The sequence below is a fragment of the Microcaecilia unicolor genome, chromosome 7 (genome assembly GCF_901765095.1).
Source record: "Microcaecilia unicolor chromosome 7, aMicUni1.1, whole genome shotgun sequence".
Lineage (NCBI taxonomy): Eukaryota > Metazoa > Chordata > Amphibia > Gymnophiona > Siphonopidae > Microcaecilia > Microcaecilia unicolor.
Genome location: NC_044037.1, coordinates 364,170 through 385,015, shown reverse-complemented (window position 1 = coordinate 385,015; position 20,846 = coordinate 364,170). Strand labels below are relative to the sequence as shown.

At 47.8% G+C, this 20,846-nt stretch overlaps 1 protein-coding gene across 4 annotated transcripts in view; it reads right to left on the bottom strand.

Moving 5' to 3' along the window:
* OGT (O-linked N-acetylglucosamine (GlcNAc) transferase) overlaps positions 1-20,846 on the bottom strand; it is a 257,459-nt gene that overhangs the window by 156,210 nt on the left and 80,403 nt on the right. For all 4 annotated transcript variants that reach the window (XM_030208828.1, XM_030208829.1, XM_030208830.1 and 1 more), the window contains 2 exons: positions 4,824-4,924; positions 4,047-4,200 (listed from right to left, as the gene is read on the bottom strand). In XM_030208828.1, coding sequence (XP_030064688.1) covers positions 4,047-4,200; positions 4,824-4,924 — 255 coding nt within the window. The remainder of the gene's footprint in view (positions 1-4,046; positions 4,201-4,823; positions 4,925-20,846) is intronic.

The window sequence follows — 20,846 nt, the reverse complement described above, 5'->3', positions numbered from 1 at the left end:
GCACCAGGTGACTCTTGGCGAAGTTCACTACCCAGCCCAGAGACTGAAGAAACTGCACCACCCGAGCAGTAGACACCTCGCTCTCCGACTGGGACTTGGCCCGAATCAACCAATCGTCCAGGTACGGGTGTACCAGAATACCCTGCTTCCGCAAGGCCGCCGCCACTACAACCATGATCTTGGAAAATGTTCGAGGGGCCGTTGCTAATCCGAAAGGCAGAGCACAAAACTGAAAATGCTTTCCTAAAACCGCAAAAATCGCTGATGAGCGGCCCGAATGGGAATGTGCAGATAAGCCTCCGTCAAATCCAAAGACGTGAGAAACTCCCCTTCCTGCACCGCGACAATGACCGACCTCAATGTCTCCATGCGAAAAGAGGGGACTCTTAGAGCTGCATTGACCGCCTTCAGATCTAGGATAGGCCGAAAGGCGTCCTCCTTCTTTGGGACCACAAAATAAATTGAATAGCAGCCCAAGCGACGCTGAGCGGGGGGAACAGGGACCACCGCCCCCAGACTGATCAAACGAGCCAGAGTGTCCCGTACCGCTTTTCGCTTGAGCCTCGAATGACAAGGAGACTCCAGAAACCTTTTGGGAGGCGAGCCGACGAACTCTAGAGCGTATCCGTCTCGCACCACCTCGAGAACCCATTGATCCGCAGTGATTTGGACCCAGTCCTGGTAAAACAGACTCAGCCGAGCCCCTACCTGAACCAGAGCCTGGGCCCGCACACCTTCATTGCGAACTACGCCCCGACACCTGTCCTCCTGCGGGAAAATCACGCCCGCCGCGCCGATTGCCCCGAAAGGACTGAGTGCGCTGAAAGAACCGACCTCTAAAGGAGCCACTAGTCCTCCCGGGCCTATACCGGCGAGCCTCCTTAAACAGACCTCGGGAGGAAATACCCCTGGAAGCCGCCTTAGGACGAAAATCTGGAAGACGAGGGGCCTTGGCATCACTGAGTCCGCGCACCAACTTATCCAAATCCTCACCAAAAAGCATGGACCCCTTAAAAGGAAGCGAACAAAGCTTGGCTTTGGAAGCCGCATCTGCGACCCAACCTCGCAACCACAGTGCCCTACGTGCCCCCACCAGCATAGCCATATTCTTGGCCGAGGCACGGAGCAAATCATAAAGCGCATCCGACAAAAAGGACGATCCCATTTCCAATTTGGCTAATTCCTGTACCCCGGAGGTCCCAACCTCCACCGAATCATCAAGCAGCTTCTCGGCCCAGCGGAAACACGCCCGCGCAACCAGCCCCCCACAAACCGAGGCCTGCAGGGCCAGGGCCGACAAATCGAAACTCCGCTTGAGGAAGGCCTCAAGCCTCCTATCCTGGGGATCCCGGAGAGCAGTCCCCCCGTCCACCGGAATAGCCGTGGCTTTTGTAACTGCTGTCACCACCGCATCTACTGTGGGTGCCTTAAAGGAATCTCTATCTTCCTGTGGGAGCGGATACAATCTAGACATTGCTTTAGACACTTTACAGGGAGAATCCGGCGAATGCCACTCTTGAAACACCATATCCCGGATGTCCTTATTCATGGGAAAAGACTTAGCCTGCCGCTGAATCCCCTTAACCAAGGGGTCCACCTGTCTAGCCTCCCCCAAAGACGCCTCCGGCTGCTCAAACTTAAGGGTAGAAGAGACCTGCTCAATGAGCTCCGCAAGCTCCTCCCTGTGAAAAATCCGCACTACGGAGGGGTCCTCCCCAGGGACCACCAACTCCGGATCCTGAGAACCCTCAAATCCCTCAGGGTCCCCTACATCACTAAAAGCACCTTCGGATCCTACAGGAGAGAATCCCTCCTCTTCGTCCCACTCAAAACGAGGCCTCTTAGGCACTGCCGCACTAGGCCCCTCCCCTAAAGGTGTGGGTCCTGCTTTCCAAGCTTGATAGAGGGTCCATACAAAATCCGGAGGAAAACAAACGCCTCCTGTACCCTCAGGCACCCCCTTTTCTGTACCGATCCGGGAGCAGCAGGGCCAAAAACAGCTGATTCCGCGGGACGCGCGGAATCCAAAATGGCGGACGTTCCCGCCAAAACTAAATTCGCCAAAATCGTCCCTGCCGATGCTCCTGCCACCCCCGACACCCCCGCACTCGCTGGGACTTCCGCACTCAATACCGGGGGTGCCGCCATCGGCGAGGCCTGCTTCGGGTCGCCGCACAACCGGCACTGACCCCCCGGAGCTTCTACTCCTCGGCACGACAGCGAAGGAGTTTGCCTGCCATGACCCCGAAGCTCCCAACACGCTGTGCAAAGCGGCGCCAAAAGAAATCTCTCACTCACCGCTTCCCCAGCACAGGCACTCGCACTGCTCTCACTCGCTACTAACAGTGAACGAACCTGCCGTCCGTTCCTATGAAGGAAAAGCTTCAGATAGCTCTTAAAGAGACATCACCCAAATTTTTGGCAGCTGAGGAGTGAGGGGCTCTCAAGGCTACAATATTAGAAAAGCAGCCGAGGCACAAAGCTGCCAGAATCTCCAAAGAGAGCAGCACAGGGGGGAGGGAAAAAACTGGGCCCCACCGGACCCAGGGCCCCGAAGCACTTAATTTTTTTTTTTTTTTTTTAAACCACGTACAGGGAATAGTCAGAACACATTAAATTTGGCAATCAGAGAATAAATCCCCTAACCGTATAATCCAGCTACCTCACCGGACTATTGAAGACTGCACAGGCTGTCCATCTACCTCTGCTGAGACTGAGAAAATACTGGCTAGTGGATGTACTGCACAGGTTATATATACAGTATTCAAAAGCTCAGTGTTTCTCAGTCTCCCTCTGCTGGTAGGAGGACATAACCCACGTGTCTTGACCGGTCTGGAGGGTCGTGGAGGAAAGAAGGATTTATCCAGGGAACGGAGTGCATGGGAAGGGGTGTAGGGAAGGATGACTGTGGAGAGATACTGGAGAGCAGCAGAACTTTCTGGTATCCCTGGTGGTCCAGTGGTCTAGACCCCCCCCCCCCCATGCCTTAGTACAAACGCTCCAGCTGGTCCAGTGGACCCCAATCCCCTCTGCACTCCCTCCCAGATCACCTACCCACAAAAATATTCATGGTGGTCCAGTGGACTCCGACACCCTGACCCCCCCCCCCTTTTACTACTACTACTACTACTATTTAGCATTTCTATAGCGCTACAAGGCATACGCAGTATGCTCCAGTACACCCCTTCTCAAGCAAAAATCACCCTGGTGGTCTACTGACTCCCTCCCCATCCATACCTTGAAAATGATGAGGCAGGAGCTACACCACCTCTCCCTCCTGCCTCTGGGCCCACCCTATACAAAACAGTGGTGCCCAGTCCTGCTCGATGCACTTTGGGATGCATTGAGTGGGGTTAAGCACTATATAAAGTTTCCTTATATGATGCTTAGCTCCACCCAGTGCATCCCAGAATACACCTGGCAGGGCTGTACGCTGCCATTTTGTGCAAGGCAGATCCAGAGGCAGGAGGGGGGAACTAGACCACCATGGCACTTCTTGCTTTTGGGGGGAGGGGTGTGTGTGTCGGGTGTTAAGGTCCACTGGACCACCAGGGTTTGTTTTTTTTAGCAAGGGAGGGATGTTTGAGGTCCATTGGATCATCAGGGGCTTTTGTGCTGGGGGTTAGGAGGTGGTCCACTGGACCACCAGGAATTTGGAGGAAGCTGTCAAATGCATTTGGACGTGATCCCCTTTGTGCATTGTTCTCTGTTTGCAAACTGGCAATTTTTCCAGTACACCTGTAGTTACCAGGTGCTGCTGTGAAATCGGCCCCCAAGTCTTCTCCCAGTGTCGACTGCTCCATTAGAACCAGTCCAATGATGACTGGGAAGATCTTCTCACTCTGGCTATCTTATTTTCCTTAATTATTAAGCTATGTTTGTGAGAAAAGCTTCTCTCCTCTTTTGAGATCTTTTAAAATTAAAATGTGTTTTTGTGTTTTACTATCTTATCACTTTCCTACCGATTTACTTCAATACATGTACCTACTTAAGGTTAGCCTTGTATACATTTGAAAATTTAGTTAATATAAAAATAATTCCAGTACCTTATGAATAGAAGCCAAGTTACTGTGGGCATCAGCAAATGCAGGGTTTATCTGAATGGCTCGTGTATAGCACTGTAATGCTCCTTGCACATCTTGCATTTCCTTTAAAGTATTTCCCATGTTGGAATAAGCATCTGCAAATGTAGGGCTGATCCTAAATTAAAAGAAAATAATCATGTACAATACAATGATCCCTACAAAGGAACACTTGCTACACAATGGATATAATTACCATATAAATATGTGCTTTAGTGGCCTTGGAGTGTGGCCAGCAGCTCATGCTGGTAGCCACACTGACATGTTTCCTAAAATACCTGCAACTTTAGCCAACTCTTTCATCCATGTTGCTGGTCACATTTTGAAAACATCATTCTAGACAATTTAGTTAGGGGGATGCTTTCCAGCCTTATTCCCTCACCTATATCCTATGTCAAACTCCCATCTCCCAGAGAATATGCATGTCTATTGTATCTGCAAGGAGGCATCCCTTCATCTTTGGCCAAAGAAATAAATTAAAGGGGACAGATTATTTGCCAAAGAAAGAGATCCTAGACATCAGTGGAGTAGCAGTCCAGTGGTTAGAACAGAGGGTAGTGAATCAGGGAAGCCAAAGACCAAACCTCAGTGATGTTCCTTGTAACTTTGGTGAAGTCACTTATCCCTCTACTGGCTCAGGTACAAATGTATACTTTAAATCCTCTGGGAACATGGAAGCACCTACTGAATCCGAATATAAACCACCTGGACGTAGACCAAACTTGAGAAAAACCTCATTACCTGATTGCTTCCTTGTAATGCATCAGTGCTTCTTGTAGCTTTCCCTGTTGCTGTAGAACACTAGCTAGATTAGAATGAGCAGCAGCAAATTCTGGAAACACCTGTAAAATCCAAGGTACAACTTTATTTAATATACCACAAATCAAATAATAGCTAACTGGTTTACAAAATGCAAAATATAATGGAGAGAAAGGAGAAAAGAAAATAAAGAATATAAGGATAAAATTAGGTTACAACAATCAAATGCAAATAACGGCAGGGAACAGTGACAACTCTAAGAAACTAAAGGAGGGAAAAGAGTGTCAAAAGAAGGTAAGACAATAAGTGAAGTGTCTTTTCTGTGGTGCAAATGAGAAGAAAGTCCCTAAGATTCAGGGCAGATCAAAGCAGGGATCAGCCAGGCGATCCAAATATCTTCTTAAAGAAGTAGGCTTTCAAAGCTGCCTTGAAATTCTTAATTGAGGGTTCAAGTCGGAGTTCAAGGGATAAAGTGTTCCAATGAGTAGAGGAAGTAACAGCAAAACAGGTAGTCTTAGCACAATGTGAAAATATTTGAAGATGTGTTGAAGAACATAAAGGTGCAGGAATACATGGGAGAAGCAATCTAAAGAGAAACTGAGGGACTCCAGAGTGAAAAATGTAATGTGTCAAGACCAGAAGCCAGTGTTCAAATTTCGGAAGTGGTGCAACACAGAGAAATGTTAAAAATGATACTTGACAGGGAGAGTAAGTCTGCTCAGAGGAGTTTCTCTTGGATTGGCAGACAATATATTTCTACAATAAAAGCCACAGTATATTGCTATTTTTTTCTACACCAATGCTGAAGCAATGAACTCACTGAATTGGAGTTTCCTCTACTCAAAAAGGAAGAGACAGGTTTCAGAGCACTGCACAGTTTAGTTAAGTTATATTCTGCTTTCGAAAGGCTAAAGGCGGTTATAGCTCTTCAGCTTGGAAAAAGAGACGGCTGATGGGAAATATGACTGAGGTCTACAAAATCCTGTGGTATAGAATGGGTAAAAGTTGTTCTATTTTTAATTCTTTCAAAAAGTAGAAAGACTAGGAGACACTCAACTATTAGTACAGTGAAAAAGTATTTTATTTGTTTTAAAAGTATTTCCATGCAACTTTAAGATCTGGAACTCTTTGCTGGAGGATGCAGTTAACAGAAGTCAGCTATCTGGATTAAAAAAAAAAGTTTGGATAAATTTCTGGAGGAAAAGTCAATAGCCTACTATTGAGACGGACATGGGGAAACCACTGCTTGCCTGGAATTGGTAGCATGGAATGTTGCTACTATTTGGGTTTCTGCCAGGTACTTGTGACCTGGATTGGCCAATGTTGGCAGCAGGATATTGGGCTAGATGGACCATTGGTCTGACCCAGTATTCTTATGTTAACTAGGTCATTTCGGATCAATATTAGCCAACTACTTTTCAAGTAAGCTCGATCTTGTGCATTAGGTTGTAGTGACCGAGAAAGAAGTATCTAGGCTGGGAGACAGTGTGTGAATCCCATCTAACAAACAGGTTTTTGGTATATTGGCAGTTGATTCCTATTTCCTTAGCATAAGAACATAAGATTAGTCATACTGGGTCAGGGCAAGCAGCGGCTTTCCATATGTTAATCTCAATAACAGACTACAGACTTTTCCTCAACAAAATTGTCCAAACCTTTTTAAAACTCAGATGCACTAACCACCATTACTACATCCTCTGGCAACAAGTTCCAGAGCTTAACTATTCGTTGTGTGAATAAACATTTTTTCCTATTTGTTTTAAAAGTATTTCTTTCTAATTTCAATTAATGTCCCCTGGTGTCTGTACTTTTTGAAAGAGTGATAATTCAATTCATTTTTACCCGTTCTACATCACCCAGGATTTTATAGAACTCAATCACAACCCCCCCCCCCACCCATCCTTTTTCTAAGCTGAACAGCCTAACCTCTGTAGCCTTTCCTCATATGAGAGGAATTCCATACATTTCTTCATTAGCTTTCAAAGGTTGCCCTTCGTCAGATCGGAAATAAGCAAATGTGGTAGCAGATAGTATATATAAGTGAAACATCCAAGCATTACTTTGACAGTCTAACAGGGTGGGAAGTGGGGGTGGGTAGGAGGTATGCACAGGGACATCAAAGCATTTCACTGATATTCTAACAGGATGGGTGTGAGTAGGTGAGAGGGGGGTGATAAACAGAGAAATACAATTTTATGGTTTATAATGGGCTAGAAAACCCAGATCCTTGTTAAGTCCTGTCTGTTGGGTGTCAAAATATTCAATCATTCTGACTTCAAAGGTCTTACGTTCCTGTATTGTTTTAAAGTTACCTTTCAGGATCCTTACTATGAAATCACTGGTGCAGTGTCCTGGTCTTGTAAAATGCTGGCCCACCGGGGTGGGAACCTGACTGGCACCGGCTATCTTCATGTGATGTCTGTGCAGATTAAATCTTGTTTTAAGCATCTGGCCTGTTTCTCCAGTATAGCATCCTTCGTTACATTTTTTACACTGAATGATATATATCACATTGGAAGATAAGCATGTGAAAGATTCCTTTGTGTTGAATATTTTTCCTTTGTGAATTACTGTGGGGTCCTGTGAAATGTTTTGGAATAGCTTGCAGCTGGATATATTACAGGGAAATGTGCCCATCTTTTCCATTTCAGTCTGTGTTGGGAGTTTACTTCTGATTAGCTTGTGTTTTAAGTTGGGAATATCTCTTTCAGTAATTCATCTTCCTGGAGTAGAGGCTGTTGCTGTATAGTGATTCTTATCTCCTGGCTGAAGGAAACTCACACAGCTAAGACTTCCCCTGAAGCAGCCCTGCTGGGCGAAACAAGGCCTGTGTCAGCTGTACTGTATATGAGGAACACCGACCAGGAACTAGAGAAGAAGTCCGTGGACCCAAAGACGGCGAGCAAAGAAAGAACAAATATTCACAGTAAGCGGGGAGCTTCTGACTGCCCACAACCCAGCCAACCAACAAAGAGCAGACTCGACAGATCATCCAACCGGAGATCAACAGACCCAGCCAGCTATATACTAACTCGAACCCGAATGCCGTCGAAACGCTCTACAGCTCCACAGCTCAGACGCCAACGGACCGAGCAGAGACCCAGCAGAAAGCAGGGATAGAGAAGCGGACGACCAACCGGAGCTGAGCCTGCCGAAAAGCGAGGCACACATCTAGGCCAGATGTCCCGACCCAACAGAGCAACAGAAACTGATCGTGAGAAACAAATAATCTGAATGCTATATACCGAACTTCTGAGTTGTAGCATGTGGAAAGACTTCCTGTAAATATTCCCTTTAAATGATTTCACTGCTTTACCTGCGTCCTCACTAGTAGCATGCTGAAGGACTTCCTTTAACCGCCTCAAATGCTCCCTTAAATGCTGTATTTGCTTAGCAACATTGTAGCATGCTCCCTTTAAAAGCTTTACTTGCTTAGCAACATTGTAGCATGCTCCCTTTAAATGCTCTATTTGCTTAGCAAAGTTGTAGCACACTCCCTTTACATGATGTATTCGCTTAGCAACGTTGTAGCATGCTCCTTTTAAGTGCTTTATTTGCTTAGCAAAGTTGTAGCATTCTCCCTTAAATGCTTTTCCTGCCTAGCAACGTTGTAGTATGCTAAAAGACTTCCTTTAAATGCTTTAAATGATCTATCCACTTAAAAAACCTCCTTGCTTTGAAGGAATATCTGAATATTAAACCTCCTTGCAGCAGCTCCCACAGCAACACATAGGTTCACATGTTTTGTCCCGAATGCACTGGATGACAGCTGCTTAGGGGTAGTGGAAACAGAGATTGACCAAATCGCCATCACGGCCCACAGAGGACTAGATAGGCTCACTTCCACTCCTATCAAACCCCGCATGCTGGCATACAACAAGAAATTAAATCTAAATGAATACCATTAACTTGATCTTACTAATTCATTCCTTAACATTAACTTTCACAACTCCATCCACTCCATTCACTGAAAACAACATAATACCCATATTACACACACACCACAGATTGAATGAACACAAAACACCTTATCAAATGGATCAGAATCCAAACAACGAAAAAGCACCAACATACGGACAATCACAACAGAAGAAAAACAAAGGTCACACTAAAACAAAGGAACAACAACTAATAAAAATCAGCACATCATCAAACACGAATCCATACCAACAAATTCTAGCGGTATACACAAACACTACATCAGTAGTCAATAAAACAATAACTATAACAGACTGGATCACAGCAGAAAATCTCGACCTACTAATCAGTGAAACCTGGATCCATGATCACAAAGATCCAATAATCTTGGATCTCTGCCCCCCAGGCTACAAAATCACAAACTGGACAAGGAAAGAAAAAAAGAGGAGGAGGCATAGCATTAATATACAGATCTCACTTTACCATAACAACAACTGCTGAGTCTAAACTTGAAATCGCTTCAGTTAGAATCAGCCATACCACCTTACTTGATAACTTAAACGTTGTCTTGTTTTACAAACCACCAGGTAACTGGCAAGAATGCCAAATACAGTTCATGGATTTCATTTCGAACACCTGTGTATCTAACTCCAATATACTCATAATCGGGGATATAAACATACACCTAGAAGACAACAATGCAACCACTGTATGTGAATGCAAAGACTTCCTCCAGCTATGGGACCTTAGTTGGCCTAACATGCAAGCCACCCACGCCAAAGGACACATGATTGACCTCATCACACACAAGCTATCCGCAGACCTAAACCTTATACTAACAGAAACTAACTGGACAGAGATACCATGGTCAGATCACTATAAACTAAACCTCACCTTGCAGTGGCGGAAAAAAGTTACGCACATCAGGCAGGAACCAACAACCTACACTACGAGAGGCCAAATTGACCCTATAACATTCTGGCAACAGTTATACAATAATGAATGGACAGCAAAACGGAGTCCAAACACTATCTGCTAGACTGGGACGACAGATGAAGGAATACACTAGACAAAATTGCACCACTACAAAAAAAGGACTACACGAAGACAAAAAACTCAATGCCTTGGTTTAATGACGCATTGAAATCACTAAAAACACAGGTCAGGAGACTTGAGCGAGCATGGAGAAAAGCGAAAGACAAACATACACTTAATGCATGGAAACAAATACAAAGAAAATACAAATATTCAATAAGACAAACAAAAAAAAAAACATACTACAACACCAAAATAGGACCAGACTACAAAGATACACATAAACTCTACCAACTCGTGAATAAACTAATTGATACCACACCGGTCACCACAGACAGCACAGACACCCCATCGGCAGATGAACTTGCCAAATACTTCAACGAGAAAATCATAAAACTTCAATCCACGTTACCACTCAATTCCACTGATCATGAAAAATTTATGAACTGCCTAGACCCAACTCCCGGGGAACACCCAGCAGAGCAAACCTAGAACAACTTCGATCTACTAACCGAGGAAACCATCACTCAAGCAATCAACAAATTCTCCAAAAAACACTCCAACCTGGATATCTGCCCCCAACCTAATAAGGACCGCCCCCACACAGACCTTACGCTACACCTGAACTACATGCTACAACACGGACTCTTGCCCAAAGACAAAGGAAATATACTACTTACACCTACACCCAATGACTTAAAGAAAAAATTAAATGACACATCCAACTATCGACCAGTAGCATCCATCCACATAATAGTAAAGCTAATGGGAAGCATGGTAACCAAACAACTTACTAACTACATAAACAAATTCACAATACTACATGAATCACAGTCAGGATTTCGATCCAACCACAGCACTGAAACAGTGATAATCACCCTCATAACCAAATTCAAACAACTGATTGCAAACAGGAACAATGTACTGCTTCTACAATTTGACATGTCCAGCGCGTTCGAGATGGTTAGCCACCAGATACTCACAAAAATCCTACACTACTTCGGGATTGGAGGTAACGTACTAAGATGGTTTAAAGGCTTCCTAACAGCAAGAACATATCAAGTGACTGCAAACTCAAAAACGTCAACACCATGGAAACCTGAATGCGGAGTACCACAAGGATCACCGCTCTCACCAACCCTTTTTAACTTAATGGTAACTTAAAAAGGGTAACTTAATGATGACACCTTTAGCCAAATCGCTATCTAACCAAGGACTTAACCCATACATCTATGCAGACGATGTCACGATATACATTCCGTTCAAACAAGACATAACTGAAATCGCAAATGAAATTGAACACAGCCTACAAATAATGAACTCATGGGCGGATGCATTCCAACTAAAGCTAAACGCAGAAAAGACTCAATGTCTCATCTTATCATCACAATACAACACAAACAAACCCAATACGATAAACACCCCAGACTACACCCTTCCGGTATCAGACAAACTGAAAATTTAGGGAGTCACAATTGACCGAAATCTCACATTTGAAGAACATATGGAAAATACAGCAAAGAAAATGTTCTACTCAATGTGGAAACTTAAAAGTATCAAACCTTTCTTCCCAAAGGAAGTATTCCGAAGCCTAGTACAATCAATGGTACTAAGCCATCTAGACTATTGTAATGCCATCTATGCCGGATGCAAAGAACAAATCATCAAGAAGCTTCAAACCGCTCAAAATACAGCAGCCAGATTCATATTCGGGAAAACTAGATATGAAAGCGCCAAACCCCTAAGAGAAAAACTGCACTGGCTCCCATTAAAAGAACGCATTGCGTTCAAAGTTTGCACCCTGGTCCACAAAATCATTCATGGGGAAGCACCGGCCTATATGTCAGATCTTATAGACTTGCCTACTAGGAATGCAAAAAGATCAGCACGCTCATTCCTCAATCTCCACTATCACAACTGTAAGGGATTAAAATATAAATCCACATACGCAACCAGTTTCTCCTACGTTTGCACGCAGCTTTAGAACGCACTACCGAAGGCCATAAAAATGCAAGACTTAACCATCTTCAGAAGGTTACTGAAAACTGATCTATTCAAGAAAGCATACCATTAACATTCATCCTCAACACTAAATAATAAAACTACACATGATCTAGAAAAATCAAACTCATATCACATGATCGACTAACCTCTTTCACTTTAACCCTATGTTGAATATGGCTTCTCTACAGCCGATGATCTAAAGTGAATGCTACATATCTGTAGAAGGTATTCTCCGAGGACAGCAGGCTGATTGTTCTCACTGATGGGTGACGTCCACGGCAGCCCCTCCAATCGGAACACTTTCCATGCCGGCCAGTCTCATATGTAGCAAGACAAAGAGAAGGGAAGACGACTCCAAAGGGGAGGCGGGCGGGTTTGTGATAATCAGCCTGCTGTCCTCGGAGAATACCTTCTACAGGTATGTAGCATTCGCTTTCTCCGAGGACAAGCAGGCTGCTTGTTCTCACTGATGGGGTATCCCTAGCCCCCAGGCTCACTCAAAACAACCACCATGGTCAATTGGGCCTCGCAACGGCGAGGACATAACTGAGATTGACCTAAAAAATTTACCAACTAACAGAGTGCAGCCTGGAACAGTACAAACATGGGCCTAGGGGGGTGGAGTTGGATTCTAAACCCCGAACAGATTCTGAAGCACTGACTGCCCGAACCGACTGTCGCGTCGGGTATCCTGCTGCAGGCAGTAATGAGATGTGAATGTGTGGACAGATGACCACGTCGCAGCTTTGCAAATCTCTTCAATAGTGGCTGACTTCAAGTGGGCTACCAACGCTGCCATGGCTCTAACATTATGAGCCGTGACATGACCCTCAAGAGCCAGCCCAGCCTGGGCGTAAGTGAAGGAAATGCAATCTGCTAGCCAATTGGATATGGTGCGTTTTCCCACAGCCACTCCCCTCCTGTTGGGATCAAAAGAAACAAACAATTGGGCGGACTGTCTGTTGGGCTGTGTCCGCTCCAGATAGAAGGCCAATGCTCTCTTGCAGTCCAATGTGTGCAGCTGACGTTCAGCAGGGCAGGAATGAGGACGGGGAAATAATGTTGGCAAGACAATTGACTGGTTCAGATGGAACTCCGACACAACCTTTGGCAAAAACTTACGGTGAGTGCGGATGACTACTCTGTTATGATGAAATCTGGTGTAGGGAGCCTGGGCCACCAGGGCCTGAAGCTCACTGACTCTACGAGCTGAAGTAACTGCCACCAAGAAAATGACCTTCCAGGTCAAGTACTTCAGATGGCAGGAATTCAGTGGCTCAAAAGGAGGTTTCATCAGCTGGGTGAGAACGACATTGAGATCCCATGACACTGTCGGAGGCTTGACAGGGGGCTTTGACAAAAGCAAACCTCTCATGAAGCGAACAACTAAAGGCTATCCTGAGATCGGCTTACCTTCCACACGGTAATGGTATGCACTGATTGCACTAAGGTGAACCCTTACAGAATTGGTCTTGAGACCAGACTCAGACAGGTGCAGAAGGTATTCAAGCAGGGTCTGTGTAGGACAAGAGCGAGGATCTAGGGCCTTGCTGTCACACCAGACGGCAAACCTCCTCCACAGAAAGAAGTAACTCCTCTTAGTGGAATCTTTCCTGGAAGCAAGCAAGATGCGGGAGACACCCTCTGACAGACCCAAAGAGGCAAAGTCTACGCTCTCAACATCCAGGCCGTGGGAGCCAGGGACCGGAGGTTGGGATGCAGAAGCGCCCCTTCGTCCTGCGTGATGAGGGTCGGAAAACACTCCAATCTCCACGATTCTTCGGAGGACAACTCCAGAAGAAGAGGGAACCAGATCTGACGCGGCCAAAAAGGAGCAATCAGAATCATGGTGCCTCGGTCTTGCTTGAGTTTCAACAAAGTCTTCCCCACCAGAGGTATGGGAGGATAAGCATACAGCAGACCCTCCCCCCAGTCCAGGAGGAAGGCATCCGATGCCAGTCTGCCGTGGGCCTGAAGCCTGGAACAGAACTGAGGGACTTTGTGGTTCGCTCGAGATGCGAAGAGATCTACCAAGGGGGTGCCCCACACCTGGAAGATCTGTCGCACTACACGGGAATTGAGCGACCACTCGTGAGGTTGCATAATCCTGCTCAACCTGTCGGCCAGACTGTTGTTTACGCCTGCCAGATATGTGGCTTGGAGCACCATGCCGTGACGGCGAGTCCAGAGCCACATGCTGACGGCTTCCTGACACAGGGGGCGAGATCCGGTGCCCCCCTGCTTGTTGATGTAATACATGGCAACCTGGCTGTCTGTCTGAATTTGGATAATTTGGTGGGACAGCCGATCTCTGAAAGCCTTCAGAGCGTTCCAGACCGCTCGTAACTCCAGGAGATTGATCTGTAGATCGCGTTCCTGGAGGGACCAGCTTCCTTGGGTGTGAAGCCCATCGACATGAGCTCCCCACCCCAGGAGAGACGCATCCATGGTCAGCACTTTTTGTGGCTGAGGAATTTGGAAAGGACGTCCCAGAGTCAAATTGGACCAAATCGTCCACCAATACAGGGATTTGAGAAAACTCGTGAACAGGTGGGATCACGTCTTCTAGATCCCCAGCGGCCTGAAACCACTGGGAAGCTAGGGTCCATTGGGCAGATCTCATGTGAAGGCGGGCCATGGGAGTCACATGAACTGTGGAGGCCATGTGGCCCAGCAATCTCAACATCTGCCAAGCTGTGATCTGCTGGGACGCTCGCACCCGCGAGAAGAGGGACAACAAGTTGTTGGCTCTCGTCTCTGGGAGATAGGCGCGAGCCGTCCGAGAATCCAGCAGAGCTCCTATGAATTCGAGTCTCTGAACTGGGAGAAGATGAGACTTTGGATAATTTATCACAAACCCCAGTAGCTCCAGGAGGCGAATAGTCATCTGCATGGACTGCAGGGCTCCTGCCTCGGATGTGTTCTTCACCAGCCAATCGTCGAGATATGGGAACACGTGTACCCCCAGTCTGCGAAGTGCCGCTGCTACTACAGCCAAGCACTTCGTGAACACTCCGTCGCAGAGGCGAGCCCAAAGGGTAGTACACAGTACTGGAAGTGACGTGTGCCCAGCTGAAATCGCGGTGTCCCGCTGGTGGAGCTGCTCTACCACCTGCTCGACTTTTTCTCCAAAAATATTATCCGCACGGCAAGGCGAGTCCGCAATCTGCTGCTGGATTCTATTCTCCAGGTCGGAGGCACGCAGCCATGAGAGTCTGCGCATCACCACACCTTGAGCAGCTGCCCTGGACGCAACATCAAAGGTGTCATACACCCCTCTGGCCAGGAATTTTCTGCACGCCTTCAGCTGCCTGACCACCTCCTGAAATGGCTTGGCTTGCTCAGGGGGAAGCTTGTCCACCAAGCCCGCCAACTGCCGCACATTGTTCCGCATGTGTATGCTCGTGTAGAGCTGGTAGGACTGAATCTTGGCCACGAGCATAGAAGAATGGTAGGCCTTCCTCCCAAAGGAGTCCAAGGTTCTAGAGTACTTGCCCGGGGGCGCCGAAGCATGCTCCCTAGAACTCTTGGCCTTCTTTAGGGCCAAATCCACAACTCCAGAGTCATGAGGCAACTTGAGTGCGCATCAGCTCTGGGTCCCCATGGATCCGGTACTGGGACTCGATCTTCTTGGGAATGGAGAAATTAGACCTTACCTGCTAATTTGCTTTCCTTTAGTCCCTCCGGACCGGCCCAGGATTGGACTGATGGGTTGTGCACGCCTACCAGCAGGTGGAGACTGAGAAAAAAACTCTGACTCTAGAGAGCCAATGAGAGCCCTGGTCATGTGACCCTAGCCTCAGTATTTGAATAACCAAGCAGAAAGGAAAAGAAGGACCTATATTCTGTGCCCTGAGGAATTTAAGCAGCCAGGCAGCACGAGAGAAACCAACGTGCTTAAACTACGGCCTTGCCGTAACACTGGGCGCACCAACAACTCGGTTCAGAGCCGTGGCATGGCCAATTATGTACAGAAATGTGTATCCCATAAACTGTGCAAGTTGTATAATATTATGAACTGAATAACCAGAGAACTTGCAAAACATTTAACTTGTAGAACATAATGTATTTCTTATAGACCATAATGTATCTCCTTTAACTGTCTAACTAGCAGAACAGCTCTGTAGACGACAGTTGCATCTCTGTACACAGTAAAATTGAGAACCATAGAACACGGGAGGGACCTGGGCCGGTCCGGAGGGACTAAAGGAAAGCAAATTAGCAGGTAAGGTCTAATTTCTCCTTCCTTAGCGTCCCTCCGGACCGGCCCAGGATTGGACTGATGGGACGTAACAAAGCAGTAGTCCTAAGGGAGGGACCCCAGCAAACCCGCTGTGAGTACGCGAGATGCAAAGACGGTCTCCTGACGACACTGTACATCTAGCCTGTAATGCTTAGAGAAAGAATGAAGTGACGACCAAGTCGCCGCTTTACAGATCTCCGCTGGAGGCACCAAGGAACACTCCGCCCACGAGGCTGCCTGCCCCCGGGTAGAATGAGCTTTAAGCGCTGCTGGAACTGGTCTGTCTGCCAAGAGATAAGCAGACGCTATCATTTCTTTGATCCACCGAGACAAAGTAGGCTTAGAAGCTGCAAGGCCCTTGCGGTGACCAGCAAACAGCAGAAAGAGGCGGTCCGATCGACGGAAGTCCTTCGTAACCGCAAGATACCGTTTAAGTACTCTCCTAACATCCAGAGTATGCAACTTCCGCTGCTCCTGCGTTCCGGAGGAGGATCCCAGAATAGGAAGAAAAACCGACTGGGACATATGAAACCGAGATAGTACCTTGGGCAAAAAGGAAGGAACCGGCCGAAGGACCACTCGCTCTTTAGAAAATTCCAGAAATGGAGATCTACAGGAAAAAGCTTGCAACTCTGAGACTCTTCTAGCTGACGCGATAGCCAACAAAAACACCGTCTTAAGCGTTAAATCCTTCAGAGAACATGTTTGTAAAGGCTCAAAAGGAGTCTTTGTCAGAGACGAAAGCACCAGATTAAGGTCCCAAGATGGAAAAACCGATCTGACCGGAGGACGAAGAAGGCTGACCCCCTTCAAAAAACGAGCCACCTCGGGAAGACTAGCCAAAGACTTACCCCTTATTCTACCTCTGAAACAGGACAGAGCTGCCGCCTGCACCTTCAGCGACGAAAGAGAGAGCCCCTTATCAAAACCTCGCTGCAAAAAGTCTAACATCTGAGGTACTGACGCCTGAAAAGGAACAATGTCAGCTTCTGCACACCAATCCTCAAAAATTCTCCACGTGCGAATATAGTTTAAAGAGGTGGAACGGCGACGAGACTGCAGCATGGTAGAAATCACTGGCGTTGAAAATCCTCGCTTAGTTAAACGAGCTCGTTCAAGAGCCAAGCCGTAAGACAAAATCGAGCTGGATCTGGATGCGGAACTGGTCCTTGAACCAGCAAAGCCTTGTGTGCCGGAAGACGAAGAGGAGACGCCACGGACAGACGCTGGAGATCCGCGTACCAGGGACGCCGAGGCCAGTCCGGTGCCACCAAAATGATCGGCCCCCTGTGGTCTTCGATCTTCTGAAGGAGACGACCTATTAGTGGCCATGGAGGAAATGCGTAAAGAAGGCCGGAGGGCCATTGCTGCAAGAGGGCGTCTACCCCTGCCGCCCTTACATCTTTTCGGCGACTGAAGAAGCGAGGAACTTTGGAGTTGAGCCTGGAGGCGAAGAGATCTAGTACTGGAAGACGCCAGCGCTGTACTATCAACTGAAACGCCCAATCGCTCAGAGCCCATTCCCCGGGATCGAGAGTGTGACGACTGAGGAAGTCTGCTTGCACGTTATCCACTCCTGCCACATGCGAGGCTGAGATGGCCGTGAGGTGAATCTCCGCCCACGCCAGGAGACTCTCCGCTTCCCGACACAGGAGACGGCACCTCGTACCTCCCTGGCGGTTGATGTAGGCTACTGCCGAGGCGTTGTCCGAGAGAACTCGCACAGCTGTGCCCTCCAGAAGAGAACCGAAGTGCAGCAGAGCTAACCGAATCGCCCTGGTCTCCAGAAAGTTGATGGATTGAACTGCTTCCAGCGGCGACCAGAGGCCCTGGGCCCACTTGTCCAGGCAATGAGCCCCCCAGCCCCGGAGACTGGCATCTGTTGTTAGAGGTATCCACCGCGGAGGCTCCAACGGCATCCCCACAGTGAGATTCTGTATCCGTAGCCACCAAAACAGAGAGATTCGCTCCCGGAGCCTCAAAGGCAGTCTCATCAGAAGGGAATCTGTCTGAGCAGACCACCGGGTCAGAAGAGACCACTGAAGAGATCTCATGTGAGCTCTGGCCCAGGGAACTACTTCTATCGAGGCAGCCATGGAACCGAGAACCTGAAGATAGTCTCGAGCACACAGTACTTTCCGATGCATCAAATTCAGAACCTGAGACCGGAGCTTTAGGATTCTGCCCTGTGGAAGAAAAACTCGACCCCTCGCAGTATCGAAGGTGACCCCCAAATACTCTAGAGACTGAGAGGGAACCAAACGGCTCTTGGCTATGTTCACCACCCAACCTAGGGACTGCAGGAACGTTACTACTAGCTCCGTGACCTGACAACTTTCTTGATAAGACTTTGCCCTTATCAACCAGTCGTCCAGGTAGGGATGAACCAAAATCCCTTCCTTCCTGAGAGCCGCTGCAACCACGACCATCACTTTGGTAAATGTGCGCGGCGCCGTCGCCAGGCCGAAAGGCAGAGCGCGAAACTGATAATGCCGGCCTAGAATTGCAAAACGCAAAAACTTGTGGTGAGCAGGACGAATGGGAATATGCAAATAGGCCTCTGTCAGGTCCAAGGCTGTTAAATACTCTCCCTTGCGCACTGCTACTATGACTGACCGAAGGGTCTCCATCCAGAAACTGGTGACCTTGAGAGCGCGATTGACAGCTTTGAGGTCGAGAATAGGACGATGGGAGTCCTCCTTTTTGGGCACCACAAAGTAAATGGAATACCGACCTTGCTTGTACTCGGCAGGAGGAACTGGATAAATCGCCTGAAGATCTAAGAGCCTCTGCAGAGTCTCCCGAACCGCACGCGCTTTGAGGGGAGAACGACAGGGAGACTCTAGAAAGGCGTCTGAAATAGGCCTTGCAAATTCTAAGGCATATCCGTCTCGAACCACCTCCAAGACCCACTGATCTGATGTAATGTGGGCCCACCTCTGATAAAACTGAGAAAGCCGAGCTCCGACAGGTACCAGAGAAGGGGCCCTCGCACCTTCATTGGGAAGTACGCGCAGGGGAGCGAAAATTGCCGCTTGAGAATCTGCCTCCTCTGCGGTAGCCTCGAAAGAACTGGTTCCTGGTAAAGAAACGCGATCTCTGAGGCTGCAAAGGTTTATCAGGCTGAAATCTACGGAAAGACCTTAGCCTACCACGTCCAAACAAGGCACCCCGACCGGAAAGGCAAGGCCGATCTTCAGGGAGACGAGGCACCTTAGAGTCTCCTAGGGAGTGAACCAATTTGTCCAAATCCTCTCCAAACAAAAATGAACCCCTAAAGGGAAATTTACTTAACTTAGATTTGGAGGCCGCATCTGCCGACCAACCTTTCAACCAAAGAGAGCGGCGAGCTGCAACTCCCAGGGCCAAAGATTTAGAAGATGCCCTCAACAGGTCATATAGGGCATCGGCTAAAAAAGCAGAGCCCGTTTCAATCTTTGCCACCTCAACATCTATAGCTGCAAGATCATTCGAAGATCTATCCAGGACTCTCTCGGCCCAACGAAAACAGGCCCTGGCCACTAAAGATCCGCAAATGGCCGCCTGCACTGCCAGAGAGGAAACCTCAAAATTATGCTTCAAAAGAGAATCCAAACGCCTGTCTTGAGTATCTTTAAGCGCCGTTCCTCCATCTACTGGGACTGTGTTGCGTTTAGTAACCGCAGAGACCACAGCATCAACCACTGGGAGCTTAAGAAGTGCTTTATCAGCTTCGGGCACTGGATATAAACGAGACATAGATCTAGTAGGCCGAAAAGCCGCATCCGGAACCTCCCACTGTGCTTTAATGACATCCCAAATGTCCTCATGCATAGGGAAGGTCTTGCTGGAAGCCCTAGAGCCCTTAACCAACAAATCAACCTTACGGACTTGTGAAGCTGGAGGCTGATCATCAAAATTTAAAGTAGTAGCCACCATAGCAATAAGATCCTGTAAATCTTCCTTATGAAACACTCTAGCCACCGAGGGATCTTCCCCCTGGCCCAAAGGAACAGTGTCAGGATCTAAAGAGGAAGGATCCTCCCAAGCCAGCTCATTAAGTGCCGGTCCTAAGTCTTCCTCTTCCTCCAAAAAAGGCATGTCTGAACTATGCTCTGGTACCAGATCTGAAGGAAACTCACATGTCCTAGGCTTAGCTGCAGTAGGAACCGAACTGCCCATAGCCCCTGACAGCCCCGCTGTAGCCCCTGCCAGCCCCGCTGCTGGCCCCTCTCGCTGCATCAGGAAGGCCTGGTACATCTGAATAACAAACTCAGGGGGAAAACCTCCTCCCTGAGTGGCTGTCGAATGTACCAGGACCTCCGTATTGAGATCTCCCAAAATCGCGGAGTTTAAAGGGCCAGACGCGGCACCCAACGTTGAAGGAGCAGGAGACAAAATGGCCGCCGTTCACGCCACTTTCGCCGCGGGCGCTTCAAGAACTAAGCCAGAGGCCTCCGAACTAGGAGCGAGGGAGCGCGACGGCGAAATCGAAACCCCCGACGGAACCGAAGACAAAACCGGCGGAGGAAGAGAAACGGCGGGCATGTCAAGCACCGTACAAAATTTACAGGTGCCGGCGGCATTAACTCCCCGACGCTGACACACTGCACATCTTTTCAACTTTTCCGCCATAGCGGCAACAAGCGACCACTCGCGAGAAAGCGGCAACGCGGTTCGCGCCTTTTTAAACAGCCTATTTAGCAGCTAAAAACCCGAGGGCTGACAGGAGCAATAAAACACTAAAAGGGCACTGGCTTGCCTTAGTTCGCTTCCCCTATCTCGTAGCTCTTTTTTTTTTTTTTTTTTAAACAGGTGCTGAAACC